Source organism: Brachionichthys hirsutus, chromosome 15 (assembly GCF_040956055.1).
Source record: "Brachionichthys hirsutus isolate HB-005 chromosome 15, CSIRO-AGI_Bhir_v1, whole genome shotgun sequence".
NCBI classification, from domain to species: Eukaryota; Metazoa; Chordata; class Actinopteri; order Lophiiformes; family Brachionichthyidae; genus Brachionichthys; species Brachionichthys hirsutus.
Window position 1 is genome coordinate 3553451 of NC_090911.1, and position 20266 is coordinate 3573716.

A 20266-nucleotide genomic window follows, 5' to 3' on the forward strand; every position below is an offset into this window, starting at 1 on the left:
GGATGTGGACAGTTATTTAGCAATGCAACACAGGGTTCATGCTCGTCGACCTACAGCTCAGGCTTCCGGTTTGCATTCTCCAGATAAGAGTGTCGCAGCTGTGCTACGCATACTCTGGTATCCAAGGTGCCCATATCCTCGTTAGCCATCCCCGATGGGTCTCCGCCTCTCATTTTCTCTCTGCTGGTGGCTGCCTTCTCCATATGATACATAGCAGAACGATGGCTTACACCTATGTCGGACATCGAGCGGGTTCGTATCTTGGGTTTGGGCCCTCCGCCTTTCTCCATGCTTCTGTTTTTGGCTTGAGGCAAAAACGATCCCCTCTGGAGGTAAATGGCAGAGTCAAATCTCTGGTGTCCGGGAGAATTCTGCTGCTCATCTTGGAACTCTTGCTTTGTCTGGGAGTCATGCTGCTGAATTGATGGCTTGTGTCTTTGCAGGTCATATTCCTGTATTTGAGACTGCTGTGGTCTTTGAGGCACTTGTGGCTGTCTCACATGTCCATAATGCTGCTGCCTTTGAGGATCTTGGTGTTGATGTTCAGCACCAGGTTGTCTCATTGGGGCTTCATACCGCTGTTGCATTGGAGGCTGTTGTCTTTGGACGCCATACTCTTGCTGTCTTTGGAACTGCTGTGATTTTTGAGGTACTTCCAGCTGTCTCGAATTGTCATATTGCTGTTGCATTTGAGAATCTTGGTGTTGAAGTTGAGCATCGTGTTGCTTCTTTGTGGCTTCATGGTGTTGTTGCATTGGAAGCTGCGGACTATGGGACTCTTGATTGTTCACAAACTCTGAGGATTGATGTTGCCTGGTCTGATAGGGGGTGAGGGACGGCTTCAAACATGTGTCCTCTTGGCTGTCGTGGCCAGAAAGATGTTTTCTCCCTCTTTCTCTGATCTTCTCAACATTTCGTTCCCTCCCCCTCTCCCTGGGTCTCTCCTGGTCCCAGTCATCCTCAACTCGACTCCTCCTCCTAGGTTCTGGACTAGAATTCTGCCAGTCCGTGTCTTCCTGGTGCCCTCTATGAGTATCATCCACACTCCTTTCCCTTCTGCGTATCTCTGATGGCAGCACAGCTTTCCTGCTCTTAAGTAGGCCCTCGGTATGGGCCTCTTCTTTAAAGGCCTGCCTGGCCTCCAACCTTGCCTCCTTATGAGCAGCATACATTTGGTCAGCATTCACTCTTCTTCGTGGTTGTACCTCAGGAGGTCCAGAACGTTTGGCAGAGGACACTGGAGCAGGGATGGCCAAATAAGGTTGAGGGTCTACAGCAGGGCCAGGGTGTTGGAACTCGGGAGCAGAAGAAGGGTTGGCTGTTTGGCCAGGGTGGTGTCCTGGGCTGGGCTGAGGCTGTGAAACAGTTCGTTGATGGAAGGGTCCAAAGCGCTGGGGGGTAGAATGAACACTGTTTCCCAGAGTATGGCGTTTGCTTGCCTGATGCCTGTCAGGAGTCCAGTCAGGTGGTCTCTGGAAAGTTTCATCCCTGGATAATCTTTCCTTTACTCGGATTCTTGGAAAAAGGAATGGATAAGGGATACTAAGATTCCAGTTCAACAAACAGCTATAGCACCCTCCAACCTCGAAACTCAAATCAAGCCAGTGTGATCTAAAAAGCCAATACCAAGGTCATTAAAAGACAGCATAAACCAGCCACAGATAACTTGAAGGAGTGTTTCAAGATCGCCTACTTATCTGAACGGTTGGACAAATGCAATATATATCATCAAAGATGTGCTAAATCATCATATCTTGTGAGGTTTATTGCACAAAGGTTTATGACATGAGGCCACTGTAGTCTAGAACTGCTACAAGGCCATGTAGCATGTCCAGGGTATAAATGTGAGTCTAAATTCAAACAGCATTCTCTCTCTAATGGCTACATACCAAAAAGGTATGCCAAACTATCTTCATCTGCCACCTTCTGACCCCCTGGTAGCCAAAGCTTTTTCAAATCTCATTTGAGATCACTAAGCCTGATGTAGTTGATGGGCCTCTGCATGAAGGACTTACACAGTGCTCGTGATATGGTAGGGTTAGGGTTAACTTTGATATCTAGAAAGCCATAGCCATGTTGTATTTGGCCATGGCTCTATGAATCTCACCTGTTAAGTCAGCTATGATAGAAATCATCCACAATACATCAGCAACCACTTAAATAGAGTCCAAGGCTCATGGTTTACCACTTCTCCATTCTTTCTTGCAGCACAAATCCACATCAGGTGATTTCAAACATACGTGCATGCTTGTCGCAGATCTTATACAATAAAGTGTCAGAGTAAGTCACAGGTTTGGAGGCTCTGGTGAGGGGGCACGCACAGCCTCGGTGGATCGGTGCTGGATCAGACCTGTGGCTCACTGATGATAAGGGCATTAAGCTGTTGCCCTGCCAACGCTGGTGCGCCTCACTGAGCTCGCCTCAGCCGCCAGAGGACAGTCCAAACTCGACAAAGGCAGAAATGGAAATATCTCCACTGGCGCTTCGTTTGTTTTTTGCACAAACCAAACAATAAATACTTTAGTCAGAAACTTCATAGAGCTCAAACACATGGATATAATACTACCAACGAATATCGTCAATGAAAATACTGTCTGGAGAAATGGTTTTAATGTCTGGAAAAACGTGCATTTAACTAGGTACAGAGGATTTCAATGAGCTACACTATTTAGGAATTTTAAGTTACGATTATGCTAAAATGAGTATCTGCAATATTTAAATCTTGCTAATGCACCAGAGAGCATAGTGTCTTTATGAATATACAATATTGTTCTTTAAGATATAACATCCTAAAATGTCCTGACATGGAGGTTATGTCTGTCTGCCTGCCTGTCTGTCTCTCTATTAGCAACATAACTCAACTTAAGAGATCCTGATGGAATTGTCGGGAAATGTTGGGCATGTTTTCAGGAACAGTTAATTACATTTTACAGATTACAGAAGAAATCCTGGCTTCTCGATCACTTTTAAAGTTTCATTGACATTGCAGCTTCAAAATGTGTTCCTCAATATCCCGCCTGATTATTGACCGATGTGTATGGAATTTGACACAATCATGTAGGGTCGGGGTCTCTATCTCATCACTGAATTTCATCCGGATCGGATGCGGATTGTGGATATTATCAAGATTTTCCTAAAAATGGGGGTACCCTTGCGTTTCAGCCTACTGTACATTAAATATTAGAGACAGAGCATCAACGGATTTGTTCTGTCTTTAATACCTGAGGAAACAGATCTAGTTGAAATCGTGGTAAATTTTCACAACGCTTACCCTTTCAATAAATTCTCTGATTACCTCCACAAAGGAGTTTCTGATTCTGCTGCCTTCACCAAGATGCTGTGGAATCATTAGTGGACAAACAGATTTGTTGTATCTTATAAAGCTCTGGATCTAGATCAAGAAGAATCTGCCTTTTCTGAAAGTGTTGCTTTTAGTGAATAACCTTGAAACTAATAACGATAACAATGTGAATCCAATTGCTAAAGGTTTGTTTTCATGGTTAAGGAATCTAAAAATAGAGATAAATAAATGTAGGGCCATTTTTTTTCGTGTAAATCACAACATAGGGAAACTGAGATGCTTGGCGGAGGTCTGTGCTCTTTCTAGTTGTTATTACATGTATTGTATCATGTCATGAGAGTAGCTGCTGTTTCCTGGACATGCAGGCGTAAACTCACCCCTGTCTGTTGAGGATGCTCTGGGCTTGCTGCTCTATGAATAAATCCCCAGGTGAGATACCGTAACGAGTGGAGGGCAGGGAGGCCCGGCGGGCAGTGCGAGGGGAGCTGGGCACAGCTGCGATACTGTAATCCCTGGCGGAGGCGGGACTTGGCTCCATGTGGGCTTCTTCCCGCTGTTGATGCTGCTGATGTTGGGCTGGGGACTGATGCTGCTCCTGGGTTCTGGTTCTAGAGGAGAATGACCGCTCTTGAGCCCCACTGTGCCGGTGGTTCTCCGTGTTCATCAGTTTTTCCCTCTCTGAAGATTCTTTTGATCTTTCTTGGGTGTGGGCCGAGCTGGAGGTGGAAACAGGCGTGGAATCTGGATTAATTCTCATGGAAACTCTGCCCACTCCAGAGCGGTATGGCATCCTGGACCCTCGTCCTTGTCCTTCCCCTCCCTGTCTGTCTTTGTCTTGCCTGGTTGCTGTTCGTTGGTCAGCAACATCTGGATCATGCCGGGAACGGTGGCGTGGTGTGTAATCGATGTCCGCCTCCTGATCCAGGAGGATGCCATAGCGCTCTGATAGCTGGCGGCGGCGCTCTGCCTTGTAGCGGGCGATGCGTTCAGCCTTGGAGCTGAGGCTTGTGGGGCTTGCGGAGCCAGTTGTTAGGGTAGAAGACGTGGATAACGTTACAGGGTCAACATACACCAGCGGACGACCTTTCATCTGAGGTGATCTGTCAAGAGATGTCTTCCGGGGCGCTTCAAGTTCCTCTCGGCTGTAACGCTTCACTGTGGGAAATAAGACATTAGTTGTTAACAGCGTTGTCAAATCAGCTGAAGTCCACAATTAGAAGCAGCCGATTGGAACGCACGCAGTGCTATAATAACCTTGCGCTATTTTCAAGACACTCAAGACCAACTGTTCTTGAAAACAACTGAAGGGATTTCCATGAGGCTTAGCCGAACAGTAAAACCGTTGCACAGTCGACAAGCCAACAATAAACCGACACCGGTGAAAAAGCGCCTCCTTGATCAGATCAAACACTCAAACGTGATGAAAAGCGTGAGATATTACCTCAAAGTCCACGAACGACTGCATGAATGAAGCATTCGTGTCATGCTTACCCATCACACAGGGGGGGTCAGAGCCACGGGTGTAGCGTGGTGGATCCTCCTCCAGCATTCTGTTGGTGACCAAGCCACCAGGCACCAGCTGAGGGGGGGCGTCTCCTTCAATCCCCTCCAAGCGCCGGGCGACTCTCTCCTTCCTGTTAGAGGAAAAGGGTAACGGAGTGCCGCTCTTCAGCTGTCTTTGCAAATATGAATGGTTTGAGGAGTGCAGAAGATACCTGTTCATTCCAACAGCGTCTTCAAAATATTTTTTCAACTCTGAAACTGAATATTAGAAAACATTCATTCAGTATGAATGTGAAAAGGGAGAACATAATGGATTTAATTTGAGTTCTTATACGTTTATAACAGAATCATGACACACCTTTGGGAAGTGCGGGCAAAAGTTTGGCATCTGTATCGGAGACACTTTTGACCAGCGTGTTCTTGTCAACCGATGTGAAGTCACTCTGAAAACTGAAGACGAAGAAAGAGTCAGAAAAGCCCTCAGAGAGCGCAGACCTCCGCCAAGCTGCTCGTTCCCCTCCTAACTGGATCTACACCGTCCACATGGTGATCTGGATCAGCACCAAAAGGTTCTAGATTGTTCTTGGTATCTTTATGCACCAACCATGAAAAGTCAAAGTGAATCAGAGTTAATAAAATGTAATATTTGTTCCGGACCTCATTCTGGATCAGAACTAGAAGACATGTTTCATGATGGTTCATATTTTTGCTGCGTGAATTGTGTGCAGATTTTACAAGATGTGATTTTTACAAGCCTCCATTATAAGTAAATGGGAAAATGCGGATTTGTTTGTATCCGATCTCTCTCCCAATTGAATTGTGTTATGGTTGGACGTGTGGCCTTTGCTGTTTGTTCTAATTGTTCTCTCTGGTCTTCCTGGCAGTGAGCACAGCTGAGGGCGGTTTGGTTGATCTCCACCACAGGACACCTGGTTCTCATCTCCTCTAATTACCTCCCTACTTAACCGGCCAGAGCGTGCTTCTGGCCACGTCTGTGCAACCTTCGGCCTCGCTTGTGTTCCTGGGAGCTTGTTCTGGAGACAGCCGGCTGTCGGCCACCGTTTCTCTTGTTTATTCTTGTGACGTTTTTTTTGTTCTTCTTGGAACTTTTTTATTTTTTTGTTGTTCCTGTTTTGCATCTTTTAGTCTTGTTGACTGAGTTTTTTAGTTCTTGATTATTTCCTTGAACGCCAGCCCGTTCTGTATTGTTTCTGCACGTTTTGCAGTGTTTCTAGATTTTCTATCAGCTGTCCTTTCTAAAGGCGTCACAGATTATATCTTGTGCCTTTGGTCTCTGAGTTTTGGGATCCACCTGCTAGACCAGCCTCGTCATAAATCGGATCTAAGATAGACCAAGATCCATTTTCAGATTTTTTTAAATCAAGATCCATCCAGCAGTTTTTCTGTAATCCTAACAGACAAACCCCTTCAAAACCACAACTTCCTCGGAGTTAGGGAATCAGCTGAATTTATTTTCTCTCAGCCAGCATATGATGCTATCAAAGGAATAGCTCCATATCCAAGTGATTAAAAAGTGTCTTGGCATAAGCTTCTCCAGCTTTTGATGCTTACTGTGCAAGACCATCTAAAACCCAACGGTAGCCCTTACTATTTTGATGACAATGCAAAAAGAGAAATGTGTGTTTGGTGCATTCAACAAACACTTTGTAAAAGTACTTAGAAGTATATGTTGCATTCTTTGTTTTCTCCAAAGTGGCTTTTATAGAATGTTCTCATAGAATTTATATTTAATCACGCTTTATCGGACTGGAACTCACAGTCCTGTTATTGTAGTTCAATGTTGTTGGCTTTATAACAGCGAACCATTTAAATGTATTGCACACATTCTTAGACATTCATTATATCTGACCTTCTCTTTCAGTCACTTGAATTATTCCCTGGCCAATGGGAGGAAACGGGGGGGGGGGGGGGGGGGGTGTTAAACTTGCTCCTCTATCCATCCGCACCAAGATCATGAGGCTTCTTCTGACCCAAAATCCATCCTCCCACAACTTCCAGGGAAACCCGTACGCTTGCTCTTTTGTGTAATTCTGCAGTCTAGGAAATCTATGATGGTGGTTTCCTCGGGAGGTGAACGAGGAGCTTGTAATATTTTAAGGTTAAATCAATGTGGGACTCACCTTAACGTTTCTGTTGGCAGAGAGGTTGAGCTGCAAAGTTTAGAGGCAGCTTCAGATCCGATTCCTTACCGGGGAAAAGAGACTCAATCAAACCTCCGACATGGAGAGTATTGGAACATGTACTGTACAATTCATAAATGTTGCATTTAACAATGGTACAACTCATCGTGTTTAGAAGTAAGATGATTTTGAGCAATGGGAAGAGTAAATGACGGTAGCCACCAGATTAGAAAACAAAGGCCTTAAGTATCTGAACTCTCTACCAGTCTCAGAACTGAAGAAGCTTCCTGGAAGGTGAAACGTCTTGTATTAAAATAAATATGACGGGGGACTTTCGGTTGCTCACGATGCTGCATCCATTATCCAGCTCACAGACGACCCGCTAGTTCTAAAGTAACCGCAGCACCGGTCAGTGGTAAAGAGGAATCCCAGGATCAAAGAACTTTACTTCATTGATCCTTTCTTCAGCCAGGAAGGTTGCATTGACATATCGTCTTCCTGGGAGGCTTGGATCGCCACTCGGAAACAAAACCTTTCTGACGTGACAATAGAGAATGTTTGTCCGAGTCCAAATGTTCACAAAGTTTCATTAAATAGTTCTGAATGATTTCTGAAATGAATTAAAGTCAGTTTATAACTACTTTGCCGTGGAGTTTTAATGAGTTTTACAGCTTTGATGCTCTACTTTTATTTCCCAAATATGATACAACACTAAAAAACTGAGAGGGTGGAGGTGTTTGGATCAGTGCACCTGTCTGGAAAGCCCCTGGTGCAGAGGTCAGCCCAGCTTTGCTGCAGGCTGTCAACAAAGCAAGCAGCACAGGCCGTGCCAGAGAGCAGCTTACAGGCTGCTGACGGTCCCAAAGTGAGTGACGAGAGGAGAGGAGAGGAGTCTTCTAAAAATATTCAGAGGTGCAAAATAGATTCTCTTTCTGCACTGGGCCTAAAAGTTTTCATCCAACGTAAGCAGGGCGGGTTTGACAACCTCAAATATTAGAGAGCAGAAATTCTCATTCAGTCCTCAGCTTGATCTTACAGAACATACTAATGGTAGCACATAAACTCCTTAATATATATTACATGATACACACACACACACACCATGCACTCTTCTTTCATCTGCTCCAACCGAGCAACAAGAGAAAAATAAGCAGCTGATCAGGAAACGTTGCAGCTTGTTGGACGCTCTCTGAGCCCACCTGTCTACAACCCCCCCCCCCCCATCTCAGTGAGGAGCTAAATGTCACCAGCCAACCTTCTCCGAGCAGTTTAGGGTTCTCAAGCGGGTCCAGACCAAGCTCTGGCCTTCCCGAGGCCTTACCTTGGTCACAGGGCTGCACATGGTTCACATGATAGCTGGAGATCCATGGGTTCCGAAACATGTTGAAGGGGTGGAGAGCAGGAGGTAAAGGCTGCTGCCGGCGGTACGAAACACAACGCAGAGGGACACGGCAAGCACAGACAGCGTGTGTGTGTGTGTGTGTGTGTGTGTGTGTTGCTGTGCATACATGGCCACTGAGAGAGACAGCACAGCAGGGTGCTAAAGCAGCTCAGCGCCCTAATCAGATTACAGGCAGAAATTAGCCTTGATGATGAAAACGCTGGAACAGGATTGGATGAAGGTGTGAGCAGGGCAGCAGGGGCTGGCGTGCGGTCTGGGACACGCTCGAACCGTGATGCCAGGGGCCTCAATCTGATACCAGGAATAACCATGTCGGTCTCACATCAGGGTTAAATGAACGGTATTACCACATCAGTGTGAAAATCTTTTCTCTTCCTGTAGTCAGATTCATGACGGCTGCATTCACACGCAGCCTTGTCTTCATGTCGAAATGTAAAATCTGCCTTTAATTCAGTGTTCAAATGTTAAGCCGTAACTTCCAAAGATAGATTTATGGTTTAAGCATGTTGAGGCTTGTGCTGCTGCAGCAGGATATAGTACTGTGGTACTATGCAGTACATGCTTGAGCTCACTTGTTGTCTGACCGAACGTTGATGGACAACCTTCTAAACTATTCTGTAATAATAGTCACACTCTAAAACTACAGCAGATGGAAAAGTGGGAACGTTGCAAAATACCTGAGTCGCTGTTCTGACTTCAATCAGGAGCTAATTTCTTCTGAGTACTACACTGTACTCTGATACTACATGGTACTCTGAACATGGACACACTTTATTGAGACGTCATGTGTAACAGAACATACACATCATGTCCTGCCATACACACAACACAGTGTTGTTCAAATAAAAATATCACTGAGAGACAACATGATGGTTGTAAGGAGGTATGGAGGGAGGGAGGGAGAGATGGAGGGATGGATATGGCTGTAGTTTATTTTCACTGTCTGTTCCTGCTAATCTTAATATTCATATTGACTGTGCTGCTCTTTTGCTCTTTCTAAAATGGCTCAGGGTAGAAGACAGGGTTAAACAACTCAAAATGGGATTGGCATTTAAAATAGTCAATGCAGCTCTGCCCTCAGTCCCCTCAATCCCTGCATACCTGAACTAGAAAACGACAATCAGAGATTGCAGACCCTCGCCTCCAAAAGACTATTGGATCTTGTGAGACAGTAAACAGGGCTTCCGGATCAGAGGGGCCAAACCTGCTCTAGCTTGCTGCTCCGGAACGTACTACAAGACTCCTTCTGGACTCTTTTTCCCATCATGCCATTCGTGTCCCTCCCTCTTAAAGTGGCAGTTTACAGCACAGGCACAATTCCAGATGTAAAAATAATTCTAGAATCTGGATCCAGATCCGGATCAACGCCATTCTCGAGCCACGGACAGAACCTTGCTTGTGTAAAAATTTCAAGTCGATTGGGTTACTAGTTTTTGAGTTATGTGCTCGGACAGACAAACGCACCCAATTGCAATACCCTCGCCTTCTCTTCGGCGAGGGTAATAAACACCTCCACAGATTTAGTGACACCCACAGCCACAACACTAGAGGGAGCTCAAACAACAACCTGATTACACCCTCCTATAAGACAAACATGAGTAAATCCTCCTTTTAATATTCATTTTATTTGTATTGTTAAATGTCGATGATTTATGTACTAAGGACTTTCAACAGAAACAAGACCGCAAGGGCTTTTTTTAATGCTCCTCTTAGACAGGATGTTTGACTGTACTTGTACTGTAATACATGCTACTGTTTGACTATACTTGTACTCTAACATTCTATCAAATATATTCATCATCATCACCCTCTCTGAAAGAAGGTCAAAAGGAGGAGGAGAAATTGTCTTCCTATCACGTAATGTTAATAATTTAACAACAAAAAAGCAGAAAGAACAAAAAATAGAGGAGAGTCGATGATTCTAAATGGAAAGTGAGAGAGAATAGTTTTAGTGCTGCAATGAACTCATGACTTGTGTGGAGTGGAATGAATGAATAAATTAATTAATGTATTTTGTGTGCAACATTTATGACAGAAAGCTCTACAAACAGGCGATACATGGTGTCCGTGAGCGCCCTGAGGCAGGTGTGACATCACTGCGTTGCTTTTTGTGTCTTTAGTTTTCTAACACACATTTCAGTTTTGACTTTTGAGAAACGTCTTGAAGCTTTTCCTCCACGTCCAGCTGACTTTATTTAACACAGAGATCCTCCCTTTAGTCGAGAGCACGGCAAGTGGAGTCACCGTCCTTGCAAAAATGGGTCGCAACACTAACAAAGGTCTGTGCAGCTGCAGATTCTTTAAGAGGAATGCAAACAGAAATCACAGAAGCTCTGCAGATGTCAGTAAACATGCGGCAGGACGCTGCAGGGAATCTGTGATCTCAAACTAAAAGCCCAGCTTGGACATTTGTGGACATTCTCTCCCTGCTCGCTTGCAGACTCATCCGCTTGTCCTGTCTGAGGCTTGTCCTCACACAACGTCCCCCCCAGCGTCCCCTCGTCTGCGTCCGCTCTTTGTAGACGCCCCTAATAAGGCAACATGAGCTGTGAGTGGCCGTCTGGCTGTGTTGACCAGCGGCTCGTCTCCCCACTCCGTCGCCATGACATTCCCCAGACCGATCAGCTCTCCTCCCGTCTGCCCATCCATATCAACTCCTTTCCTCTCCTCCCTTTCTCGCTTTATTTTCTTTTCTCTCTCTCTCTCTTCCCCTCACTGTCATGCTATCTCTCTCCCTCCGTCCTAATCCCAGGTTACAAGGCAACAAACGTGACGCGCCCTCTGTCAGTCACACGCTGTCTCGCATTGCATGTTTTGTAGTAGATTCTAAACAGACCACGTTTCCCATGAAGCTTTTCTTCGACAGTAAATAAGGCTCTCTGGTTTAAGGCTTTTCCCTTCCTCCCACCAAGAATCCATTCTGTATAGGTTCTAGTCCGACTGGCAAAGCAACTAATCAACAAATAAATGGGCCCGAGAGGCAGCAGGGCCTCCCTGGCAGTGGTGATCAGGGACAAACACAATGTCATTGTCCTTTTAGCGTATCCAAATGCAGCTGCAGGGTCGACGTCTTCCTCGGGGTGGACACCTGCATGGACTTGGATTCGTTGGGAAGCTTCACGGTAGCGCCACCTAGCAACGGTTCTGTTGCTAAAGCGCTAGCAGTAATCTTTTTACACCATAAGCGTCCACGGATGAAAGCAAAGGGGAATTCATTGAATGTGTGCTTTTCCTCGGATCGTTGCTTAGGTGGAGATTATAGGATATTTATGAGGCAATGCAAATCTAGGATTACCTTTTGACATTAGTCTCAGTAAAATGATCCACATCTCGTTTTCACCTGTGTCTCGTAGCTGGTTGGTTTGTCAGGAATACACGAAAACTGCTCAACTATTTTCCATTGAGCTTGTAAGTATGTCACACGGGGTTCGGGTTCGGGTTCGGGTTGCACGGTTCTGACCTGGAACCCCCCTTTTCTTGTTTGTTCAGGATCCCAGCTTGGAATCTGTTCTATTAAAACAACAGACTACAGACTTTCCCAGCAGCCATTGGGTTCCAACCAAATGTCTTCATGAGGAGAACCTTTCTCTGCTTGTATAAAATACATGTACATGTACAGGTACGCTGAAACACACATGCAGTATGTCGAAGAAGTACTCGGTTCAAACTCCCACACACAACAACACAGATCCCGTTCAGAGCTTTCCTCCAGCGGAGGAACTCTCTGAGATCCATATCTGGGCCCCTTCCTGCTGCCTTGGATCAACTCGGCACAGAAATCAACCTGTGCTGCTCTTATATGGATCTCAATGAGCACAGAGTGCTGCGGAGAGACACTGAAGATTCCCAGACAGAGGAGGAAGGCAAGAAAAGGAAACGCACACGAGGAGGAAGAGGAGGATTCAATTTCAGAAATTATTCCAAAATGATTTGTCTTTTGTCAAAAGTGCATCATCCGGGACCGTCTCCACATTACTGCAGTGACTTCCTCGTCCTTTTTGACATTCATTTAATATGTATATATATATATATACTGTAAAGAATAAAGTTCTATCTCATCAACTCAAATGATTTGTAAGCTGAATCTGAATTTTATGGCAGCAGCACGTCTCAAAATGGTTAGGAGCAATGTTCCCTCTAATTTTTCATGTGTCTGAGCAAACACACAAACACACCATAATAATACATTTTATTTTAAACGCACTTTACATTTGAAAGCAAATGTCAAAGTGCATAATAGTATAAAAATAAATAACATAAAAACAAGAGATAAAAATCAACAAGCAAAGGATGTGTGTGTACTGTGGTCCTGCGAGAGTCCTGTAACTTCTCGTTACCGTTATAAACACGGTTTATAACCTAGTCTTTCCTGTGTCCGTCTCACTTCTCCAGTGGTTGCGTACTTTGTCCCGGTAGAAAACTCCTGTCTGTTTCTTCCACAAAGGAAAACGAGCATCGCTTGAAAAAGTAAAAATCACACCCAGTTCCACCATTTTTTTTTCTTGTTTGCGCTCAGTGGAACCTGTTTCGGATAATGACCCTACACCTGATGTTAAATAAAATGTGTAGTCATACATTCAAAATGAAGTCACCATGACAACAGGAGCCTGTGGATAGCTTTGTCTCCTGACAGCGACGTCAGAGGGGGTTCTGTTCCGTAGCCCGTTCAACCCGGCCGCTGGTATAGCTTTTAGATCGGATGCTGAGCAACGCTAAGAAGTCACTGCAGAAAATAATGGATTTTTTGGGTAGATAATTTTTCTTTAATTAAATTAAATTGCTTTTCTGAGGACAGAAACTGCATCTCTTTAAAAGGGAGCTACGCTTCAAAATAACTGTTGCTACTTTGCACTCTTCAAATGTCACCAAAAACAGACTTTGACTCACGATAAGAGTTTAAAGTTTAAATTTTAAAGTTTTAATTGTGACTGCATAGGGACTGTAAGTTAGCTTTAAGCTAACTCTGATACAATGTATCAAATGGAGCCTTTTGTGCATGGGCCCTTTACAAATATTCAAATAAACAAATAAATAAATAAGGAAACTGACATGAAACTACTTTGACAAGAAAAGCATACATGAATGTGTATTTACCTCATGCAACAAATTAGACCCGGAATAAGAACTTATAACTGGAGGGTGATGTTAAATACTAAATTGTGTCTGCAACACTTTCAAGGGAGCAAATGCATATTCTTATATGGAGAAGAATGAAACCGAGTGGAAGAGGTCAGCGATGGATCAGTAAATCCGTCTGTTCTGTTTGACGGGGGGGCAGCAGGTGCAAAGGCAGCAACTGTTGGAGTCACACGCACTCCAACAGTTGCTGAGGCCCGGTCGTTGCTGCAAACAAGCATCATGACGTGGCAGCTGATCAGCTGCGCTCATGTCCCACCTAACAGCCACGATCTGCAGATTGGAATGCTAATGCTCATGCAGTTACACGAGACTGTGCAAAGGAATAAGAGGCAGCCTTCATTGTGACGCTGTGTTCAGCACGACGGGGGGGGGGCTCCAACAAATGGACACCGAACTATTATCACTGTTCTAATTCCGTTCTTCCCAGTTTCTGCATGTGATTCGCTTTCCATTAAAAGTTATTCAGCTTTTTATGAAGTTTAAATAATTAATAATTTTGCACTGCATGATTGTATAAGTATTACTGCTGCTAATACACATCTGTGTATCCACTCCTGATGCTGCTGTGTTTGTGATGTGTCTGTACTTGTATGTTTTTTGTATTTAGTCATTACTGTTACATGTTGCACGACTTCACCGAGAAAGATTCCTAGTCTGTGAACCCTCATTGACTTCTGATTCTGATTCTGATAAGGTACCTAAATCTTTTTAAAACTCAAAATGAAACTTGATCACACATGATGAGTCATCGCAGGTATGACACTAAGCAAGGAAAGAGAAAATCCTACTTACAAAACTTTGCGCCAATAATAAGAAAAGGGGAGACATTTTTCAGGGTTGAAGTCCATCCATCCTGATTTCACAATTGAGGCAAATGAAAGTCGCAAAAACAAAAACAAAGTGTGTCACTAGTTCCTTGTCCAGTACGAAGTAGACGATGGAAGGTCGGAGGCAGATAAAGCCAGCGAGAGGATCCAAAGACATCCACCATGAAGACGTCCAGCCTCAGCAACAAATACAGGCTGGTGCTTTCCCACTCGCTCTGCTGCACCGCGTCAAATTAATCAGTCCAGGGACAGCTAAGCAAAAAAGAAAGAGAAGAGAAGAGAAGAGGGGAGAGGGGGAGAAGAAGATGGAGTGGGGTATGAGGGACAACAGCAGCGTTAAAGGCTCGTTACTCCTCCAGCAGCCGCATAGTCGGCTTCAAAAGTCCAAAAGGGGCTTCTTAGAATGTCCATTTTTGTAACCCAAGTTTGGGACCTCTTCTGATTAAACAAATGATGAGAGGCGATGCAACCAAAGGGTTTCAGTGTGCCGGGCCAAAACAGGCGTGGTAACCTCATCCCACAACAGCCATGTATGGGCTGAAGAGAGCAGCCTTGATTGAGAGGCATCCGCCATAAATAGCCAGGAAGCGTTTGGGCTGCCAGCACACGGGCCTTGGATCAGCTGTTAAAGTCCAATCCAGCAGTTCAGAGCGATCCCAGCTCAACAGGAGCTCGTGTGCTACAGCACCGGGTACTTAAACCACGTCGCTGGGCTGAACCGGATTTTGTTTTGCAGTAAAGTCACCATTTATCTACATATACTGTGTGAGGAACACAGCCAATACAGGACTCATATGATATGCAGTATATATATACTGTATATATATATATATATGTTACGGGTCCCAGATTGGTACCACAGCAACAAAATACAAATCTGTAAAATACAGATGGACGTCAGCAACACGGATGACATATATATACATATATATAATATGTTAAACTGAAAGGAAGAGTTGAGCCGCAACCTGCAGCATCTCGACTGCAGCTTTACTGTCATATTAACATGATCCTTGCTGAAAGACAAGACACACGTTCTGATCTCCTCTACGCCGTGCATCATCTACACACACACACACACACACAGCTCAGTGTAAATATATATGCTGCTGTTTTCAATGTGCCTGATTAAAAATGAAAGAAAGAAATTGGAAAAAAGAAATTGACCAAATCCATCTGAAGAATGCTCTAAGTGTCGAGTCCATATTAAATAACACCGGTGAGTTGTTTAATGGGTCTAAGTGTGAGCATTGACTTTAACACAGGTTTGAGTGTCTCTGAATGGGTTATATGAAACCTTGGCATAACCTGAATCTTCTCAAGCAGAGAAGAAACGAGATTAGCCCAGTTTGTATTGTACTTTAACAGTTTGGCTCCATCTTGTGGACAGAGTAAGTACATGCAGCATTCTAATTGTCCTGTCAGCAACTCTGAGGCAGCAGAAAGAAACCGGCCTCATCCTTCCTCACAAGGCTGCATGTTCAACATGAGCCACAGAGCAGCACAGAACCAACCTAGCAAGCATGGTACCAGCACCAAAGGAGGTCAGAACCAGGAGTCCAGACTCTCAGGGAGGGGAGGGGAGGGGGAAACATAGAATACTGTGGCTGATCACTTGTTATCGATGCCATTTCTTTGTTTAGATGTGATTGTTGTACTCCATTGAAACTCTATTCAGGTTAATGGATGAACTCTTTTCTTTTTTTGTTTGTATCCTAAAACAATATCACATAGTCATCAACAGTAAACGCTGAGCTATTCAGATATTCAGATATTCAAAGCTTTACTTAGAGATAGTTCATTAGTTAAAAGAGGGGGAACGTTCAAGGATGGCCTTATCGTTTTCTGTCTCTCACGTCTGTTTCCATGGAGATACGTTACAGGTAAGCATGTTCTTGGTTGTTCAAACCGTCATGCATTAAGACCCAGAGAAAAGGCTAATTATATTATAATACACCATTAGATTTACATATTAAAATGGAAATTCAAGATTCCACCCAAGTGATGATTCTAGAGTCAATAAGCAGTTATAATCTGGAAGGAAGCTTGAAAACATAAATACTGACGTTGGCTGTGACACAATTTAAACTGAGGGAAACATATTCATGTGGGCAAAGTGTGTTTGAATCCTGCTCCTATTTAAAGAAGGTGGCAATTTGATGGTGAAAGCTTTACTGTCATTCATCTTTATTTAAGCCCTCCTCTGAACAGCAATTGTCCGGTCACTTAGCAACAGTTGCTAGGCATGGCAAGTGTATGAAATGTTGAATTTCCAAATCCAAAGAAGCAACAGGAGAAATGTACATCAGAGCTTTATACTGGGTTTTCATCACATTGATTATGAGCTGAAATCATCAGCATGTCTGACTACACTGGTTATAAGACACTGTTATAACCGTGTGTTATAACACGATGTTGCTGCATCGTTCATGCACACACTTGCAGGCACATGGATTGCTGATTACTACAGTATGTACTCTTGTTGCTTTTGGGGAATTTGGAGAAAAACAAATTACTTGCGATCGCTCCAAGAAAAGACAGACCATTTAATTAACACACTAAACGTCTCGTTTGTTTTGTAGCGTTAAATATTAACGCATGCTGTTTGAAAAGACAAACAAAGGCTTCACAAAGACATTGACAGGCTTTTTGAGTAAACCGTGACAAATCCTCAAAGCTTCCTACCGTCCAGCAGTTTCAACAAACTGACTGTTGGAGGCTTTTTCCGGGGGTCACATGGCACCCCTTTAAAGGATGCTCCTCCCAGGAGAACCCACGCAGGGAGAACATGCAAACTCCTCACAGAAAGGCCGCAAGTGGGATTTGAACCTGCGACCTTCTTGCTGTGAGGCAACGGCGCTACCACTGTGAAGGAGCTGCTCTTCTAACCGGCTGAAACCGCACAAGATCTCCAGGTAAAGCCAGCTGAAGATGTTTTATGAAGTTCAGCAGGAGTGTGTGAACATGAGGAAGTGCAGAAAGAAGAATGTCTTTTCTGAAGGCGTGATGAGCCGTTGTTGTGAGATGCAGAAACACGGTGTCGTGCATGCAACATGCTTTAAAGCGTGTACCTACAGGGATCAAGTACTAATCAGAGTTTTCATTCTTCTTTTAGAAAAAGATGACAGAGAGAGAAATGTGCCTGGTGTCGGAGGATGGGTGGCATCCAAGCCTTTACAAGGCTCGGCTCAAGCAGCGTCGCTGCCAGCGCTTTAATCCAGCGCGTGGAGCTCAGTGGGACAATCTGCTACTCTAATTGGGCTGAAGCTGCTCGGACACCGAGCGTCCATGTGATAAAAACGCGCACGTAGGTCCTTTCTCTATTGTCTTGATGTTGACTTAGGAAGAGTTGAAAACAGAAATGGAAGCTTCGGTTGAAAATCTGTTTCTGAAAACTGTGGAAACGTTCAAGCTGAACTTGTAGTCGACGCCATGTTGTAACGTGTCCCATCCTTTACATGCAATAATGAATAATAACACAGTCGATGTTATTAATGAAACATTCTGCACACACTTGAATTTCATGCAAAGAGTTTATTGATGAATAAGACTGCAGTATCATACAACAGTAGCACAATCATAGGATTATGGATTATGCTCATAATTATAGATACAAAGATTAAGCATGTCTTAAAGAAAAACATGAATGATGACTTTTCTCTAAAAATAGCATTTAAATACTTGCCATAATTTAGTAAATTAAATTATGAAACATGTTTTGCCCACCGGTTTTACTATTGGAGTACCAAATGTAACATTTTATGAAAAACATGTTTTTTCCTCCTCTCTCTTGCATTTCATGCAAGGAAGAAAAAAAGATGTCTGTGAGTACAAAAAGCACTTAAATCTCTTATGAAAATAGAAAATATTACAAGTGTGCATAATTACTTCATGTTGCACATAACCTGCAGTAAAAAAGGGTCAAATGACACTGTATGTTCAAGTGTACCTGACATGCCAATTATTCAGGGGGTGTGGGTGTCGGGGGGGGGGGGGCGTAGGTACTGAAATAGCTATTTCTGTTGTCAGGGGCAGTTTACAGGCCAGACAGAGGCAAGGCCTTCGACTCATCAAAATTAATTTTAAAATGAGTGTGAGTAATTCCAGGCACGCCAGCTCGTCCTCCCTGTGATGGCGACTGTGGGCTTGTCTTCAATCCACTACTTTCTTAAATGACGCTTTAGTCGTATTTGAGGTTCACAGTTTGATTTAGTGTTCCCACAGCAGAAACTATCCACTATGTGCCTGCACCCCCGCAGCCAGAGGCACGGCAGAATGGTAAGCTGTTTGTAAAAACCTAAGCTATGAAACAGTGCTTAGTACATATTTGGCATCGCCTGGAGTTCAACGTAATGCACACGTAATAAGGCGAAATGATCATTCCAAATTTATAGGAAATGTCTGGAAATACTAAGACAAAGTTTAGAATTGATAAAATGCTACACCTGTAAAATGCTACATAACACTGATGGGCGAATGAGCATCGATGCAGTGCTGCTGTTGTGGAAAAACCACGCAACCGCAAATTCACATCCACTTTAAGTTTTACAAATCTCTGTGTAGTATTTAACATTAGGGTTTAAAATTGTATATAATTGCTTTATTGAAATAAAAGCTTTCTTTTCTGTATGGTTTTCAGCCAAAAAAGCGCACTGCATTGTCTCTTAGTGCAAGAAGACCTATAACAGCAGAATGAATGAAACGACGGCAGAAAGGAATAACAGGGTGGACGAGAGAAAGAAAGGCGGGAAAGAAGTCCCGCTCTAATTTCTAAATATTTTTCAAACAGAAACAGAACAAGAGAAAAATTATAAGACAAGCCATGTCTGACCAGCAACAGAGGAAACACAGCTGAAATGGGTTGATGAATCAAATGTCACAACGAGTATCCAACACAGAGTTTAGCGGATGAAAAAGCACGATCAAGTAGGAAATCATTGCACGATCAAATCCACGGCGGCACCGATGAACCCTCGCGGACTGAAACAGGATCGCGTGTTCAAGGCCCACCGCAGGCTCCGCCCTTCTGAGCATAAAGCACTAGAATACGATGTATGCACTCTCAATAGGATATGATACAGACATATGACATGGGGAAATAAAATGTCATGGTTAAATACAAAATATCTCTTAAAATATACTTTATTTTGTACATTTTCCAAACTGACTAACATTTTGATGATTAAAAAAAATAAATATTCCATGAAATGTCTCTTTGCGATACAGATGCTTGAACATAGATATAGAGCATGACGTAAAGCACCGCCCCCTGTGAAGCCCCCATATACCCTGACACAATCCCATATCCCTGTAATATAATTTGAGCTCACGTTGTTGACACTCCAGCCAATAGTTCCTACAGGTAACGCCACTAAACCACTGACTTGTTTGTACAACAATATTGCTCTACACATCCTATTTTTAGTACTATGTCTCAATCCATCTTAAATTTTAATCAAATTGCCAACCCAATCCAATCCATGCCTTTATTGCTTCCTGAAATTACAGCTATACATCTGATTGATCTGTGGAGTAACGCATCTGGTTGACACGCATGAAGCCAGTACATCACCCTTTAGGCCACTGAGCTCTCGTGTCATGTGGAGAAGAGTCGCCCTTCATTGAAGAGCTCTATGGGCTGTGATTGCAAGTGTGAACAGAAGCAATGAGACGAGCCACAATGTCGTTAAATTCTAAAAAACAAAGGCGGATTGATCTCGTCTGAAAATCAAAACAGTTCTTGAGCCTCAGACAGTGATGTCCAGTCGCCTCACCAACACAATCAGAGATGCAGTTCATTTTGGTGTAGTTTAAATGCAACAGAAAAGGTTGGTAATAATAACCCTTCTATATCTACGCTAGCTTCAACATAAATGCTTACATTCATATCCTTAAAAGCTTGCCCATAAGCAAACAGCTTTGTTCAGTATGCAAAAAATGTCTTGCCCATACT

The 20266-nt window shown here is 43.6% G+C and overlaps 1 protein-coding gene across 1 annotated transcript in view; it reads right to left on the reverse strand.

Annotated features, from left to right (window-relative positions):
- The window catches only part of LOC137904220 (supervillin-like), a 28607-nt gene extending 20280 nt beyond the window's left edge, over positions 1-8327 (reverse strand). The window contains exons 1-8 of the mRNA XM_068748370.1: positions 8267-8327; positions 6946-7009; positions 5163-5254; positions 5017-5062; positions 4793-4935; positions 3679-4456; positions 634-1515; positions 55-519 (exon numbers count right to left, since the gene is read on the reverse strand). Of these exons, the coding sequence (XP_068604471.1) occupies positions 55-519; positions 634-1515; positions 3679-4456; positions 4793-4935; positions 5017-5062; positions 5163-5254; positions 6946-7009; positions 8267-8327 (2531 nt within the window). The remainder of the gene's footprint in view (positions 1-54; positions 520-633; positions 1516-3678; positions 4457-4792; positions 4936-5016; positions 5063-5162; positions 5255-6945; positions 7010-8266) is intronic.
- Between the last annotated feature and the right edge of the window lie 11939 nt (positions 8328-20266).